The 17,866-nt window shown below is 40.6% G+C and overlaps 1 protein-coding gene across 2 annotated transcripts in view; it reads left to right on the forward strand.

Moving 5' to 3' along the window:
* The window catches only part of vps53 (VPS53 subunit of GARP complex), a 31,969-nt gene extending 14,268 nt beyond the window's left edge, over positions 1-17,701 (forward strand). Inside the window, exons 7-22 of one of the 2 annotated variants that reach the window (XM_042414269.1) lie at positions 78-197; positions 3,354-3,432; positions 3,573-3,716; positions 3,811-3,953; positions 4,194-4,335; positions 5,182-5,280; positions 5,856-5,950; positions 7,067-7,309; positions 9,208-9,355; positions 9,881-9,963; positions 10,076-10,154; positions 10,358-10,506; positions 10,609-10,678; positions 10,871-11,008; positions 15,415-15,519; positions 16,240-17,701. In XM_042414269.1, the coding sequence (XP_042270203.1) occupies positions 78-197; positions 3,354-3,432; positions 3,573-3,716; positions 3,811-3,953; positions 4,194-4,335; positions 5,182-5,280; positions 5,856-5,950; positions 7,067-7,309; positions 9,208-9,355; positions 9,881-9,963; positions 10,076-10,154; positions 10,358-10,506; positions 10,609-10,678; positions 10,871-11,008; positions 15,415-15,519; positions 16,240-16,410 (2,008 nt within the window). In that variant the 3' untranslated portion in view covers positions 16,411-17,701. The remainder of the gene's footprint in view (positions 1-77; positions 198-3,353; positions 3,433-3,572; positions 3,717-3,810; positions 3,954-4,193; positions 4,336-5,181; positions 5,281-5,855; positions 5,951-7,066; positions 7,310-9,207; positions 9,356-9,880; positions 9,964-10,075; positions 10,155-10,357; positions 10,507-10,608; positions 10,679-10,870; positions 11,009-15,414; positions 15,520-16,239) is intronic. The other variant, XM_042414268.1, reaches the window with a different exon arrangement.
* The last annotated feature ends 165 nt before the right edge of the window (positions 17,702-17,866 follow it).

Genomic DNA, 17,866 nt, shown 5'->3' on the forward strand with positions numbered 1-17,866 from the left:
GGGTGTCTTAACTACTTGACTCTTACAGTGATAGAAAATATGAAAATCAATAATTCATGTGTGTGTTTGTTTCCCAGGGCCATGACCAGAAAGAGGCAGTATGGTGAGGTAGCCAACCTACTGCAGGGAGTGGTCAACGTGCTTGAACATTTCCACAAATACATGGGCATACCCCAGATCAGACAGCTTTCAGAGAGGTAACTAATATGCACATAGTTACACACACATACTCACTCACCAATAATTGATGTTTATATAAGGTCATTTCTTTACATAGTTCCTTCAAGTACACTATCTTTGAGTATATCTGCTATAGTGCAGCAACCATTGAATGCTTAAGGGACTTGCTCTAGCTCACTTGGGCTATTTTTTGAGCAACAGATTTATAAGAACAACTCATTTCCAGTAGCCAGTTCAAAGCTGGATCTCTCCCTACAGCTGAAATATTCCACAGCTCATCAGCTGAAATGCTGAAAAGTGGTAACAGTATTTGGCTGGAGGTATTTTGCGTATTACATCCTGTTTATGCACATATTTGCACACATACACGCACAATCCCACACATACAGGAACACACAGGAAGGAAACACAATGAATAGGGTCCTATTATGCCTGCATTTCTTCCATTGTGAGAGCTTCAGGGCATACTTTTCTAAGGGTGTGTTTGTATCTCCATGTATATGCTTTTACTCTTGTGTTTCATAGATGCATTTATTACAGTATGCACTTGAAATTCTTGTTCTTGCTTGCAACATGTCCATCAGTTTACCACAAGTATTGATCACAAATGAAATTTGATATGAGAGCTAAGAATGTTTTGTTTTCTCCAGTGAGTCTCAAATATATTTAAATGTAATCTTTTCTTAGACACACTCACAAAGAACAAAGTGAATTGTTATGCTTGTTTCCCACAGTTCTGACTGATTATATTTCCATTTTTACAAATATTTTCCAAGAACACCAGACTCAACTTTAGGACCCACTGGCCAACTTGATGTTCAGGTTCGAAGTGGTGGTAATCCCCCAAAACAAGAAAGAATGACCTTCTATTCTGTTTTGATTGAGGTGCGGCAGACGTTGTTCATACCAAATAACAGCTGCATGGAAGAAGTGACTCTGCTGGAGAAACAGATGATAGGAGAGAGAGAGAGAGAGAGAGAGAGGGAGGATGGGAAGGGAAGGGAAAGATAAAGACAGGGTAGACAGCTGGACACAAACAGTTATAGAAATTGAATCAAGACTACATATAGCAGAAACAGACAAGAGACAGATCCATCAGCAAAATATAGGTGACAATGGACATACAGACAGGATAAAAGAAAGTAGCCAATGGATGTTTGTAGTGGCCAGGCAGAATGTTCACTTGCCATTAATACCTATTCAATTAAACTGTTGTTTCTGAAGAATAGTAATACAGTTAAAACCAAGAATACACATTTTTATTGGGTTTGGATGAATTCAGACTACTTTAACAGTAAGCTATAAACAAACTCATTTAAAATAAAAACAGAAGAAGGGAGAAGGGTTTAGGTAAAATTATCTTAGTCAATTTGAGAGTAAGAATAAGAATTAAATCTAGATTTTTGGTGGCATTTTATGTTAGCGTGACCATTAAAACATCAAATTAATCTGAATGCGGAGCCTATATCTTAAAAAAAAAAAAAAAAAGGTAAACTTGAGGTAGTGCAATATATAACAGTATCATTTGGTAGGCTAACACAAAAGTGTTAACCTCTGTTTTCCCATTGTTTCCCCATAAAGTTGTTACAAAATGTCCTGTCACAGTGAGACAATATCATATATATCCTTTATCAGCTTGTTCCAGCTCTTCATTGAAGCTATATGACACTGAGTGAAATATTCAAACCCATGTTTTAACGGCTGCACCATCCATCAAATGGAAATAATGCATCATTTTAGACACATGTTCCCATATTCACCTGACATATTCAATATCTTTGGAAAGTGTGTGATCTTGAAATAATATTCTTAGGGTTTGAGTAATGTTTCACTGCGCAGCATGAATTCAGGATGACTGACCCAACGTTGGGCTACTGTTTGATAAGGGTTTTAAAGCAAACCATTTCTCATTCTGAAATATAAAAGCTAAGTGCATGTTTTAGTCCTGTATTGACAATAATAAAGCACAGTGTGGTTAAAACTAATCTGAAAATTCGACAGGGTCACGGGCTAAATACATATTGCAGTTTTATCACAATCCCGCCTCGACATTTCTCTATTCCTGCCTTTAATTCTCCAGTTCAGTGAGAGAAATTAACCTTTTTTGAACCGTGGCTGAATGGGGTCAGTGCAGCTGTCACATTTGAACAGGATCAGCTTTGATTATTTTTTAATAAGCCTTTTCCTCTTCATCACTTAATGCATTTCCCGCTGTCTCATCTATGCCGCGACTGTCACAACTCAACAAGATACAATGACTGGTTTTGTTGAGCTACGCCATGTACAGTATAAACAAAACACAACTGGACTAGATGTAGCAAAAGACTGACTTCAGTAGCTTGCTGCTGACAGCTTGGTCTCTGTCAGATAAAACATCTGTAGATTGTGTTTCAGAATCTGAAATTTTAATAAAACATTCTGGCATCAGCTTATTAGTGTGAGAAACAGAGCTGAAACAGGAGCTGCAAGAGTCTAAGTGTTAAGATTTGAGTCCACAGTCAGTCTCATGTTCATCAGCTTACCAGACCTAGGTGGATAGCTTAGTGTTAAGCTGGCAGCGGGTGCTTGAAATGAAGGCTGCAAGTTCAATTGGCATCCATCTATGATACTGTCTCTCCACCCTCTCCTGTTTATTCTAGACGATTGTCATAGCTTTGGGTGCTGTCCTTGGTCAATCCAGCATGGATGCCATCGGGGTGAACACAGGCTCTTCAAGGACATGTCGGCCTCAGATAGTCTTAAGCAGGCCTCATTATATAAATGCTTCTCTGTCACGTCTTTGTGGTTGCTTCACTGACCAGGAGCCAGTTCATTCACATTCATGGAGACACATTTGTGCGCATAAAGAAACAAACTTGTGTATTGTCATGAACTGGATTTGAAAAGCACCAAATTTGGGAAATAATTGACTGTGACAGGATAGAAAATTCCAAAAACTTGATAGAAAAAAAATTGCTTTTTGCAAAAAGAAAACAATCAAAAATATGGTGCACAAGTGCTACAGGAATTTGAACAGTGTGTTTAATAGTGAGCCAAAACATTCAAGCATTGGAGGATGCTGAAGACTTGTGTGTATTGGAGGCTTCCAGAAGAAAATGCCATTATTCCAGTATAATTCTTGACTGAGAAAACAATGAAGCATTCACTGTGTCATTGGTCTTTTTCTTATCCAGAGTAAAAGCAGCACAGAGTGAGTTGGGGACTCAGATTCTGGCAGATTTTGAAGAAGCCTTCCCCTCTCAGGGCTCCAAGGTAAATATGTATAAGAATCTGGTTTGGTTGTCATTTTCCTGGACAAACTTATCATATCTATTTCTATTAACACATTATTTTTTCTCTTAATCATCCCCTCTAAAAAACATCAACTTTTATGTCCCAATCCATTGATACAGAGACCAGGTGGTCCCAGTAACGTGCTAAGAGATGCCTGTCTGGTGGCAAATGTGCTGGACCCACGCATCAAACAGGAGATTATCAAAAAGTTCATCAGGCAGCACCTCTCCGAGTACCTGGTACTCTTCCAGGAAAACCAAGATGTGAGTAAAAATTGGATGGAAAAAAATGGCTCTAAATGTGTGTTCCATAGTGGATAGTGTATTCATGAAAAATATACCCTGCCCTGTCATTTAGGTCGCATGGCTGGATAAGATCGATCGCCGCTATGCCTGGATCAAGCGGCAACTGGTCGACTACGAAGAGAAATATGGGCGCATGTTTCCTGAAGAGTGGTGCATGACAGAGCGGATTGCCGTGGAGTTCTGCCACATCACCAGGTAAACACACATACAATATATAATAGGAAACCCATCTAGGTAGGTAGGTAGGTAGAGATTGTAGGTGGCTCAGCTACACGAGAGGCAAAAGGAGTGGGCATTATTTGTGTGTCGTTCCCGGCTGCAGCTGTCAATAAAATAACATCTGTTTTTGGTCAGCGAAGACTACAAATATGTCCTGAGGTAATATGCTCATGATACTATATCTATTTTTTGTGTATGTGCATGTGTATTCCTAAGGGTGGAGCTTGCTAAAGTCATGCGAACACGTGCTAAGGAGATTGAGGTGAAGCTGCTTCTGTTCGCCATTCAGAGGACCACAAACTTCGAAAGTCTGCTGGCCAAACGCTTCACCGGATGCACCTTGACTGACGTACCTGGAGTGAGAAACACACACACAGACACACACTGAAACACACATAACAATACACATGACATCTATAAAAAGAGATCATGGCTTGCTTAATTACTACTTCAGAAATGAAGTGTAATAATAGAAAATTAGATCACATATTGCAATTGCTCTGCTCACTTTTACTGACAACTTCATTGTATACCCGAATGTTATCAAATTATGGTATTATTTCCCATCTAATCACTATTCTTTATCATTTACTTTACGTTATATTTTTTCTCAATCTAAGCAAAATGTCAGCATGCAAATTTGTCCTGTTGTAAGAATTTCCCATTGTAAATTTTTTTCTGTTTTTCTATTGTTTACACCACAATAGTACTTACATTAAACTGCTGATTTGCAACTTGTGTTCTCCACTCTCTCTTACACACACACACACACACACACACACACACACACACACTGTACTCTTGGAGTCACAGCCTGAAGAAACATTTTTAATCCAGGTCATGTTGTCATGTGGAGGTGGAAGCGACACAGAAATGGACATATTACGAAGATCTCGATTAGTTTTGTTGTGCCACAACTAGGTCGAGCTTGTGCAGGACTGATAATATTTAGACAGAGGCCCTTTTGTCTTCAGTTCAGTTTACACCCGAGTGTTGGGTTCTGTAATTCACTCAGTGATTTGGCAGAGTGGAATTTTTTAATTGGAGGTCCAGTTTCATCCAAGTCTTCCAAGAAATGATCAATACAGACATGGAAAAAAGTGACGAAACCTGGATTTTATTTTAAAGAATATGTGAGTCAAGAGTATTGTTAGCATGGATTTAGCAGAAAAAAAATACTAAAGTCATATCTGCGTTTGTACAGCAGAAGAGGCCAGAGAGCCCTCTAGAACCCAGTAACCCCTTCCTAGAGGATGAGCCAGGCGAGGATGTGGGCACAGAGAAGGATGAGGATCTGGCCAAGGTGAGTTGACCAGGTTTGACTCCCATCTGAGTTTTTCAGCAACATAAAGGTACCATCAGATATTTCTTCCTCTGGCTTAATTTTCCGTAAATAAACATGAAGTGCTCTTTCTAAAGGGAAAATTTGCTAATTTGCTCGTGACATTCCAATGGCAGACTGAAGATAGGACAGCCTCATTTTGAATAGTCTCCAATTTACTGCCCCAGCTTTAAAAACATCACAATCTTTCCTGATACACTCGCCTAAAGTAGTCAACAGATTGGTTAAGATCTGGGCAGCTTATTGCTGGAACAATGAAGAATAAGACCATCAATTTTGGACAAATTATTATTGGACAAAAATACTGTATAGATATTTTCTGGTTTTATTTGTTTGTTTGTTTAAATTTTTTTTATCAAATATAGAATCTTCCTACATCACCTTATCTTTGGAAACTGTTTGTATGTTCATTGTTATGGCATTTACCTTTTGCCTACTGAATTGGAGGCAAAATAAACTCACTGATTGGAATTTGTAAGAGCTGCTACTAAAACCTGTTATTTCATTCATTCCTGCTTTTTCTTCCACTCTCGTAGCCCAGGAAACCCAAAGCTCCGGACAACCCTTTCCACGGCATTGTCTCCAAGTGTTTTGAACCTCATCTATATGTCTACATAGAATCCCAGGACAAGTGAGCAACACACTCGTACACACACACAGACCAAATTGGGTCGTGGTACACAGACCCAGAATCAGGAGCAGGTTGCATGTAAAGTTGGCACAAGCTTCTTTTTTCCATTGCACGTTCATCAATCAGATCCCCCACCTCCCATTCTACTTCACTGCCTCTTCTGTCTTTCCATCTCTTGTTCCTGTACATGTCTCTGTCTCCACTGTGGCAGAAATGTTTCCCATTAGCTGCACGACCACAGACGCTGTGAGAGAGAGAGGGGTTGAATAAGTGCTGCCGCAGCAGATCTGCCTATTTTCATTCCCACCTCTTTATTTTTTTCTTTTGGTGCCCCTTCTCCAGTCTTTCTCTTTCTCTGTATTTTACTTTTATATCATTCTTTCTTGTTCTCAATCTCTTGTTCTTTATTTTTTTATTTCTCTCCCCTTTTCCTCCAGCCTGCTTTTCTTTTTCTGTTTTCCTCCTGCCTGATTTTTTTTTTCACCTCCCTTCCTCTGTCTCTCCACCATCCTTCAGTTCTCCCCCATCAGTTTCTCCCCTCCCCCAGTAAATGTGCAAACACTCCAGAAACTAAACACAGTTTTGGGAGTGCTGTTCTTGCATGCAGCCCCCTGGCTTTTGGCTCTCTGGGGTGTTAAATGCTATTTGTCTGTTCAAAGGAACTGGGTTGACCTATTCTGCAGCTACAACCTCATTTCAGTTCAGTCCAAAGGCCTTGAGCATGCAATGGCCAGATCAGCTTGTCCCCAGTGGGACATAACAGGAGAGAACAGTGGCCTGCTTGTTTTGTCCTTGGCTGTAGTTCAGAGAGTCAGTAGGATTGGGCCACACCAACTGACTGTGGACCTGTTGACTGTAGCACTGAGGATTTTGATATGCTTGGGATATTTTTCTCCTTTTTATCCATCTGGCCTTTTGTCTGTCTGCCTGTTATTTTATCCTTTTATTTATTTACTGGGGTCAGGGACAAATCATTCATTCAATCATGTTTTCTTAATGTTTAGTTTTATTCATTTAATTCCTTTCATGTGCCCTTAATCCAACCACCAAATGCGTGTGTACATACATGTGTGTGAACCTGTGTGGGTTTGGCTGAACATACTTGGTTATCTGCAGGAACCTGGGTGAACTGATTGACCGGTTTGTGGCTGACTTCCGAGCACAGGGCCCACCCAAGGCGGGCACGGAGGAGGGCGGAGCAGTACTGCCAAGCTGTGCTGACCTCTTTGTTTATTACAAGAAGTGCATGGTGCAGTGCTCCCAACTAAGCACTGGAGAGCCCATGATTGCCCTCACAACCATCTTCCAGAAGTTCCTGAGAGAGTACGCCTGGAAGATCCTCTCTGGCAACCTGCCTAAGTAAGACTGGTTCAGTTCTGGTCCCTTTAAGGGTATTTTCCCCCATGTAACAAAAAAATAGATATATATTTTTTCTCATTTATCTTGAGTGATATCTGGCCATGCAGGTAGCTTTGGTTTTATTAGCCCAGGTTTTAGATATTGGATTGTAAGATTTCTGCCACACCAATACAGTGGAGGTGAATGGAATTTCAATTGTGCAATTCACAACATGGAAAAATTATATTTTTAAAAAGTCACCAGTAAAGTGTATTTCTACAAACTAAGTCTCAGGTTATTATAGATAATCCAAATACCTACTGTGGACAAAGTTGTGTTGACTTTCCTCTTCCAGGTAGAATTGTATTGCTAGCTGTAAACTGGCATCCTCAGTTTTCAGTGAATCATTTGAACATTAACTTGCTCAAATTTGGACCTGATTTTCTGGCTCCAGTAACTCACAAAGATGGCAGCGAGTGAATAACAAGCAAGTAAATCCAAAGTTCAACACGTCTCTCCAAATATTGACTGTTGACTCTACCTACACCCATGTTTTCTTACAGACTAAAACTTTGTAGATTGAAACTGGTATAAGAGGGATAATGGCAAGAGAATAAATAAGGCTTCTAGTTCCACAGAGCTCTCTCAAGAAAAAAAAGAATAAATAATCATTTGATAACAGCAGTAAATTTATATCAGAAACAATTGTGCATTACAAGTCTAAAGCAGTAGTATAGTATTTCAACAATTTCCATCCATGAGAATAATTACATTTTTTGGGCAGTAACACAAACACAGATTTATTTCGGATTAACTTTCACAAACAAGCATGTCACGCCCATATTTGTTCATTCTTCTGGCATGGTGATGGGGCTGTTTAGGAGTTTAGTTTAGAACTTAATGTCTTCAGTCCTCGCTGTGTTTGATGGATTGGGATGGCATGCTATGTGGGATCTGGAGTTGGTTATGTTGTGGCAAAGCCTAATACACTACCAGAAAAAACATCTCTGGCTCATTGGCCACATTAAAACTCATCACTGGCTGTGGTAGACACACACACACACAGGCGTGTTCTGTTTCTGTCTCAGATATGCATGCATGCTAATTACACACTTGCACTCGCTGACTAATGTGTACCATATTCTCAGCCGTATACAAACACTTAGTAAAAGATGCACTGAGACGCTTTGCAAGTGCGCACACTTACAGACACACGCAGTCACGCTCGTCCAGTGTGGTGTGCTGCGAATTGGTTTTGCAAGGTTTTGAAAGGGGCCCCTGAAAGGAGCTTGAACTATGTTGTGGTTTTGCCCACGTCTCTGTTATGACGTTTATTAATGACTGGGTCGCCGTTGCAGCATCCCCTTCCCGTCTGCTTGCAGTTATTCCCGTTGTCTCAGTTACTAAAATTTACTTTTTACCTGTGGTTTAAAAAGATATGTTCCACATGAGTACAAAGGGGGTACACGTCAGCGAATCTTAGGAAAAAGAATACACAACATCTTGGGCCTCATCTCAACCTTCTCCCCCTAATTCACCCCATATCTTAAAGGCATACACTAACCCCTAACCCAAATGTAAACAAAGAGAAGTTCTACCACAGACATTTAAAACACACAAGACCGAAAACAGCTCTCACTCCAAAATTGACAGATGTATTAATACAAGCACTATCAACATTATACAACAGCTAAATTTATCAGTTATAAGTAGGGTCATTAGTTATGATCGGTTGAAAAACACAAAGTGCTGATTTTATATCAACAATCAATGACTGATTGGATTTTTAATCCTATTTTTTCCCTCTTTACGGGAACCACTCTTTCTCTGTTGATCTCTCCCACTCTGTTTTTTTCTCTCTGTTCTGTTTCTTCTATTTCCGTCTGTCTCTGTCTTTCTCTCTCTCTCCCCCTCTCCAGATCCAGCAGTAACAGTGGGGGTCTTACTATCAGCAGTCTGCTGAAGGAGAAAGAAGGTTCAGAAGCAGCAAAGTTCACCGTGGACGAGCTCTGCCTGATCTGTAGCATCCTCAGCACTGCCGAGTACTGCCTGGCTACCACACAACAGGCATGCACACGTACACTCACACACACACACACACACTCACACACACACGCACATCCATAGACCCAAAGTATCTGTTGATTCATGCCTTAAATTTATTTAACCTAGAAGTTTATATGCAGTGACAGCACACACCAAAGATTTATCTGCAGTTACAATATATGCAAGGGAACATTTAGTTAGGTGTCATTGCACATAGAGAGATGCCAGTCATAGGAGCAGCTGCTTATCTGTGTTTCATTAGTGTTTTAAGGAACTGGCAGTGGCAGTTATGATTGCAACACACCCAGAAAGGTTTCATGCATGCTGTTTTTCTGCAACACACTCACCAGCTTCAGCAACATTTCAACATTTTTAAAAAGGCCTGACACATATTCGATGGATGTACCCCTGAATAACTCTTTAGTACTCCATACATTTTTGATGACAGTCAACCTGTGTTGCAGTATATATTCCTGAAATACAGTAATATAGGTTTTTTGTATGTTTAGGTGTGTGCATTCAGGTTTTTATTTGTATGTGTTGCAGCTGGAAGAGAAGCTGAAGGAGAAAGTAGATAAAGTCCTGGTGGAGAGAATTAATTTGACTGGGGAGATGGATACATTCAGCACGTAAGTGGCAAATGCAAACCAGAAATGCTATTTATTTTTCCTTTAAATGATATATGAATATATGAAGAGTATGTTTTAATGGTGTCCATTATTTACTTTCATGTTTTCCCAGTGTAATCTCAAACAGTATCCAGCTACTTGTTCAAGATCTTGATGCTGCGTGTGACCCTGCTCTCACTGCTATGAGCAAGGTTGGACAGACGCACACATTCTTACATGTCAAGCCCACAATATTGAAGTCAATACCATTGCCATTCATTTAAAAAGTCAAATGCACATTATCAAGATGCCATAAAACAACATTTCTGGTGGCTTTGTGAAAGTGTCATCACCGCCATCATCAATCTTCCACCTTTTCTCTCTCTCTCTCTCTCTATCTCTCTCTCCCTTTCAGATGCCGTGGCAGAGTGTGGAGCATGTAGGTGACCAGAGTCCATATGTGACTTCAATCATCATGCACATTAAGCAGAATGTGCCGATCATCAGAGACAATCTAGCCTCCACACGCAAATACTTCACACAATTCTGCATCAAATTTACAAAGTACAATACACACACACACACACACTTGTACTTTGCTTTATCCATAATCCATAATCCAAGGTTCATATAATTAATATGTTTGTCACTTCTCTCTTTCCTTAGCTCCTTCATCCCCAAATTTATCAACCACTTATTCAGATGTAAGCCTATCAGCATGGTGGGAGCTGAACAAGTAAGTGCAATTTATGCTAATCTTTCCTAAAGCTTCTGTTGAGCTGCATTGTGAGTCATCATCTTCAGCATACATTAAGCCCCACATGTCTGTGCTCTGTTACATTGATATTGCATCACAAAATCCATAAATGACACATGTACTGGTTAAATCTTGAATAATGGTTCTGTATTGTGTATTCCATCCCACTAGCTCCTCCTGGACACCCACTCCCTGAAGACCGTCTTGCTGGATCTGCCCTCCATAGGCTCCCAGGTGCTCCGCAAGGCACCTGCCAGCTACACCAAGATCGTGGTGAAGGGCATGACCCGTGCAGAGATGATACTTAAGGTAAGGAGGATGGGTACTGCAATAGTACAAACCCAAGCTCTAGTGCAGCTGATGCTCTGTGTAGTGCAGCTTCAAGTTGTGAAGGGGCATCACAAGTATGCTCAGCCTACGTTCCAATGTTGGAAAAACACTCAACTTTGCTCTTAAGACCAGTAAAGATTAATTTAAACAATTTACTTTTCACATGTAAACTCAGAGTGAGTTCGCATCTTTAAGTGATAGAATTTAATAAAAACTTATAGTAGAAAATAGTTGAACTTAAACATCTTATCTGAGCAGTTTAGTCTTTATGGGATACTTCAGATTTCATGACATTTAACATGTGTGTCTAGATTCATGCTGGCCAATTTAACAACCAAAGCTTCAGTTTCTGACCTTTAAAGGCTCGGAACTTTAGACCCTTTTGTGTAAGTGTGGTCTGAATGAGATCCATTTATCTCTTGTTTGCCATTTAACAGATTTAATGTTGAAACTCTGACATATCCAGTTAAACATGAAGCATGGTGTTGACGCTAACGCTTGACCAAGAATAGCCTGGCCCAACCTGCAGCTAACTGCTTTTTCCAGTGATTGAGGTTCCATCGTAAGAAGAAACAATAGACTGAACAAACATTTCTTCTTTGAGTGTTTGTGGTTTGACTGGCGAGCCGGTATTAAAATGTTTGTCTAGAGTCACTCGCGCAGATTATCTACTCAAAGTTTATTCTGAGCAGAATAGCCCTTTAATTGTGTCTTTAACCCCTCTCACAATAGCACTTTATGAGCATTTTTCCATAAAATAACCCACTTCACATAGGAGGTAGGGAGGGAATAGGAATGGATCTCATGCACCACTGGTTTAATGAGTGAGACGGGCCAACTCAAACCACGCACACACGTATTGTTTCACGCTGTATGTGGTTGACTTTGGGCCAGAGAAAAGGTGTGAGTGAGTAAATAAGTAAATGCATGCAACCATGCGTCTACTCACGAAAACACTCATCACGACAAACACACAGATTGCAGTATAGTATGTTGTGTGTGTGTTAGATGTTGTTTTCACTGCACAGAGCAAACGCAGGAGTCAAACAGTTAGCCTTGCCTCACAATTACCTTATGAGACCCTAGAGGACACTGGTATGTGACTGCCATAGATTAACCCCACCCAAATTAACTGTCCCAGGAGTGTAGAGAAATGCACACACACACACACATGCACACACACACACACACACACACACACACACACACACAGAGTGCATGCCTGCCTGTCCCTTGATTTCTCTTGGACTCCCAGGAGGCCTTCTTTCCTTCCTGAAGTTATCATAGTTGGGCTGCCTTGATGTTAATAGCAGTCAGTGTGACCTGCTCTAATCCTGCTATGCACAGTAGATCGATAGCAGTCAAGAAAATATTTTTGATTCATGGTATTCTATTTTAACCACGTTTACATTCTGCCTTAGACTTGAGCCTTCAGGCACATTAACTTTGTTTTGTCTCAGACATCAACTTGTCTAGCAAACCCTTCTCAGCACTTCATATTTGATTGTCTCTGTTTTCTACTGGGATGCACTCTGTTCCATATGGCCTGTGTAAGGCCTCCTTTTGTTCCCTGGAAAAATGCCTTGAATGTAAATACATGAATTTCCACTCATCTGCCACACATTAAAATGGGCTTTCACATTACAGAATTATAGAATGCATTCAGATCAGCCCACTACTGTCTAGTTTTTCTGAATTTGACTGCCAGCGGGCCCCTTCAGCTGGAATGTGATCTGTTTGGCTTCTGAAGGACTCTCACAGACGTAGCTGACACTGCATGAAGGCCTTCGATTGGTTCATACACACATTATTGTGACAGCAGAAGACAGCTTAATCATTGTTGAGGATAGAAATCTGAAATATGAAAAGAAAAACACAGATAACATACATCCTATAGAAGATAATTTTTAGGAATACTAATTGCTAAATGATATAGTCATAACAATTTTTAAGAGTTATAATGCTGCAAGAGATAGTACAGATAACATGCAATCAAGCATTACATTTTGGTCCTGGTAGCAAGAAGGAATAAAAAAGGTGGGGGTGGATCTCAGAGATTGCATCCTTCTAAAAAAAAAGTTAAAGGAACTGTACAATGATTTCTTATGTGAAGGCTTTTGACCTTGGAAAGAGAAATAGAGGCTTTTGTAGTGTGGCCAGCATTTTAGCCATCGACTTAATGCAACATCAAGGTTCTTCACAGGTAATTGCTTCCATCTTGGGCTGAGACTGAAGCTTCTGAAAGACAAACCCATAGAAAGAAGGTCAATGCAAGAATTCCTCTACATTGCCTCAACAATAGTTTTAAATTACATTCTGTGATGCCGTGACTTGAAATTAAATCTGGTTTACCCCCGCCAAGAAAATGCAGTTCAATGGGACAATTGACAGAGCACTTTAAGTTTTCAAAGGTCTCTTTGAGATTTAAGCAGATAACCCACTGCAGGATTCATTTTACATTTCCAAGCAGCAGAACAAGCTGTAAACACAACATTGGCATATTATAGCTTTTGTAAAGTTGTTATGGCTAACATGTCAGCAAACAGCTGCCTGCTTACACATCTAGCACACATGGACCAACGTAAGCATTTATTTGGAGTCATGTTTCTGTCGACGTGGCTAATATACGTCCAGTATTCAATTCTGGGTTTTGTCTCCACCGACTCCTTAGGGATATATCCGTTTCTGAAGCTGCCATATGTTCCACAGTGTTCACCAGCTAGTTGCTAACTTTGTCTCTCTCTGCTATTTGGTGTTGGACAGGTAGTGTCTGAGTTTGTTTGCTGAAAACAGCTGCTTGCCTGTGTCTGGAAATTGACGCAGAGGAAAGCGGTAAAACTGAGCCAAGACAGTAAAGTTGCGAGCCGTAAAAAACAAAATAATGAGCTGAAAGACGCTAAAACGCTCCGTAGAGCTGAGGGGAACTGCAGAGTCGGGTGGTAATTCTCTGTGGGTTTGTCACTACAAGTGATCCCTTTCACATTACACAGTCATTTGATCCGTTGTTGATATAAAAAATATTAATAAGTGCAGCTTTAAACTGATGCAATATTCCCTCCTCTTCAGTTCACAGAAGAGAATAATCAACTTCATTTTTTAAAATGTCTTCTTCAGTAAAAACCCATCCCATTAAATCTTTATGTAGTTGTCAAAGTATCCTCTTTTGAGTGTTGAAGTGAATGATGGTGATGAATAAATTTAGGCTGTTATGTGAGCCAGCGCACAGTTGTGTTCAAAGTACATAGGATTCTTTCTGTCTGTCTGAGACGGCCTCTCCTGGCCGGTACGATGCCTGTGAGACGTGGCTGTTTTCCATGCTCTTCCAGCCCAGCCCACCATACTGTAGCTCCAGCTCACTCTCTCCCACCTCTGAAGTTCTCTCCTGGGGAGTATTTAAAAGGCAACCCCCCTTCCCACCCTTGTTCAGCTTGAATGTCCCCCCTTCCTCCTCGCTCTGTTGCTCTCTCTCTCTCTCCCTTTTTATGCCCATTTCATTCTTAAACTCCCTCTCCCCCTTTCTCCCCCTTTTTTTACAAGGTCCCTACAGGCCTTTCCCTTGGCCTGGCTCCAGGACAGTTGCTAAGTAAATCACTCAGTCAGCAGGGCTAGTAAGAAAGCAAAGAATTCCACACGATCCTGAGCCTTTCATGCCTGCTCTCTCTCTCTCTCTCTCTCACACTCTCTCTCTTTCAGTCCTGCTTCTGATTCCTGCACACTCTCCCTCCCTGTGCAGCTCACCTTCTCATGCATTTCTGTACCTTGAGCAAAAATAAAGCAAAGCTTTAAAAGACAGACTGGACTTTTTTGAAGTGAAGGATAGAAGAAATATTTCAAGAGATTGCCCGTGTGAATGTGTGTGCATGAGATGGGAGATGGGGGTCTGTCAGCCATGTGTGGTTCTGCCTATTTTGTAGTGGCTGGAAGAAATACTACCCCATCCACGTTTTCCACACAGTTTCTATTGTTTGAAAAAACAACCAGGAGAATCCAATCCACAAGACTTGTGCCCCATTAAGCTTCTTTTGCCTGCTTTTGACTAATGCTGATTTTGCCCAGACTCATTATACCCCCAAAATAATTACCGGTGAAGCTAATTCTTGCCCACTCATGCATGGAGTAATTGGTGTGTAAAAAAAAGGAAAAAAAACGTGAGGAGTAGGCTACTAAATATAGAAACATAGTCTCAACTGCAGCTAGCAGCTACAACTATTGGTTCTGTCAGATGGAGCCCCCCCCCCCCCCCCCTCCCCTCCCCTTTGCCTCATTTGGGCTATAGCTACTCCATGTGGGATCATTTAAAGATCTCTTGGGTCGTCCCATGATGGTTCACAGGAAAGAAGGGGGGGGGTGGGGTTGAAACCACATTAAACTCCACTTTTCCGCAGGTGGTGATGGCCCCACATGAACCACCAGTGGTGTTTGTTGATAACTACATCAAGCTCCTGGCTGATGGCAATCCTGAGACCTTCCAGAAGATTCTAGACATGAAGGTCAGTTGGTTTTACTCTACCAGTGATTAAAAGGAATAGTTTTGGGAAATATGTTTTCTTGCCTGTATTTTCAATAGGAAGTTAGAGCTAGCAGGCAATTAGCGTAGCTTAGCATAAAGACTTGAAACAGGTTGAAACATCTATAACCTGGCTCAGTCTGAAGGTAACAAGATTTACCTGCCAGCACATCTACAACTCACTCATTGACATGTCATCTTGTTTGTTTACAGGGGGTTATGTGCAGGACCATTTCTTTGCTGGGGACAGTGATTTTCTTAATGGGTCGTTCACACAAATGGACTCAAAAATTGGGTCATTCAAAAATTTTGCACATTATTGTTTATACAACAAACAAGATAACTATGTTGTTTTTAGCAGAACAAGCAGAGTTTTTTACCTTTGGACAGAGCCAGGCTAGCTGTTTCCCCCCATTACAAGTCCTAATGTTAAGCTAAGCTAACAGCTGCTGACTCTAACTTGACATTGAACATACAGATATGAGTGTTATCAATCTTGTGTTACTTCTGTGATCCCATCTGTTTTCATGTTTTCCCAAAAACCTGTTTTTACATTTGTTTAACTTGCTGTTTTCCCCCAGTTTAGCATACTAATATAGACTACTCTAACAGAATATTTTACATATTCAGTGAGACATTTATTGATGCGTTGTGATTATTCCTGCGTGTTTGTGCATACTTGTGTGTGGATGTGTCTGTGTAGGGTTTGAAGCGCAGTGAACAGAGCAGCATGCTGGAGCTCTTCAGACAGAGGTTACCCACTCCACCCTCCGGGGCCGACGGTGGCCCCTCTCTGTCCTTCAGTGCCCCCACCCCTGAACAGGAGTCATCCCGCATACGCAAACTAGAGAAACTCATCAAGAAGAGACTGTGAACAAACACACGCTGAACTCACACAATAAAACTTAAAAATGCTGCATGCTGTGATGGTCTTAACCTCTGTTGCAGCTATTCATCTCAAAGACATCATTCAGTTATTGTGGAGAGTTACAGAAAGAACAAAAAGTTGACTGCATTTTCTGACTGACAGTAATATGAACCCAAGCTGACACTGGATTATGAAGAAACTTCCTCAACTGCTACTTGCTGTTGGTACATATGCCATTTATTTCTGTAATTTCCCACCTTTCTGTACATGACACTAATGTCTGAGTTTTGAAACATTAGTACATTGTTGCACAGTGTATTTGCACTCAGAGGGCCGAATGTAGTGCTGTTAACTAAATTCTGCTCAGAGGGCCACTGGCTGCCTCTCTGGGAGATGTCTAATCCAGGATGATTACAGGCAGGCCAATCTTAATTAAAGCTGATGTTTTCTGAATATAATGTGTTTCAAGGATAACCATGGCTTTCCGCAGCTATTTTAATTTCAAGTGGGGGATACCGGACTGAAATTTGTATGATTCTCTGCCTTCCATTAAAGTTGACATGAGGCATAGGTGTTAGGTATTTGTGTAAACAGTAGCCTAAAATACAGCATTGACTTCATATTTAGAATCCCCAAGTCTGGGTTGGCTTTGTATTGGCAGTCTTTTAACTCAGGCCTTTGCTTAGGAGGGATGGAAAGACTGAGTATATCCCGTGTGTACATGCAGTACGTGCAGGTTAATGATCTGTCTTATCTTACAGGCCAAAATACTCTGTACAAGCTGTAATGACTAAATTATCTATATTATCTCATTTGCATTGACATGAACTCAAGGTTTTGTTTTGTTGGGTGTCAATTTACAGTATTCATCCATTCAACAGCACTATTGTAGCTACAGTATGTTATGTGTTCTGTCTGAACTCAAACATGTAATTTAGAAAACCAAATCTTTTCATCACAAAAATGTACCAAGACACGGATGGGTTTGTCTCAGCACTTAACCAATAATTTTCTGGGTCTCTCTGAAGCTGTTCCCTCACATATCCCTATGTATCTAATGCAGAATATGACAGTCATGGAAGAAAAAGAAAACTGGATATTTGTTCAAATTCTGTTCCCTGGTTAAGGTCATTGATATTGATGCCAGTGCCTCTCGGTTTAAAAGTCATTGCAGATCAAAAATAAATGCTTTCAGTAACACATTCCTGCCTTCAGGTACAAAATGTTACTTGTCTGTATTGTCTGAATTGTATACACAGGCAATTGTTGAACACTATTAAAACATTGCCACAGATTATCCCTTGTGTTTCAGTAAGTGAGTGTGTACTGCGTCAATTTGCTCATTTTGCACAATAGCAGGAAAAAATATCAATAAGTTCCAATGTTGAATGAGGAAAATGCTGGAAAAGTTCCTATGTGTGGATTAGTCTCTGGTTGCCGCTTATCCTCCATCCAATCAGCA

The sequence above is a fragment of the Thunnus maccoyii genome, chromosome 6 (assembly GCF_910596095.1).
Source record: "Thunnus maccoyii chromosome 6, fThuMac1.1, whole genome shotgun sequence".
In the NCBI taxonomy this organism is placed as follows: Eukaryota; Metazoa; Chordata; class Actinopteri; order Scombriformes; family Scombridae; genus Thunnus; species Thunnus maccoyii.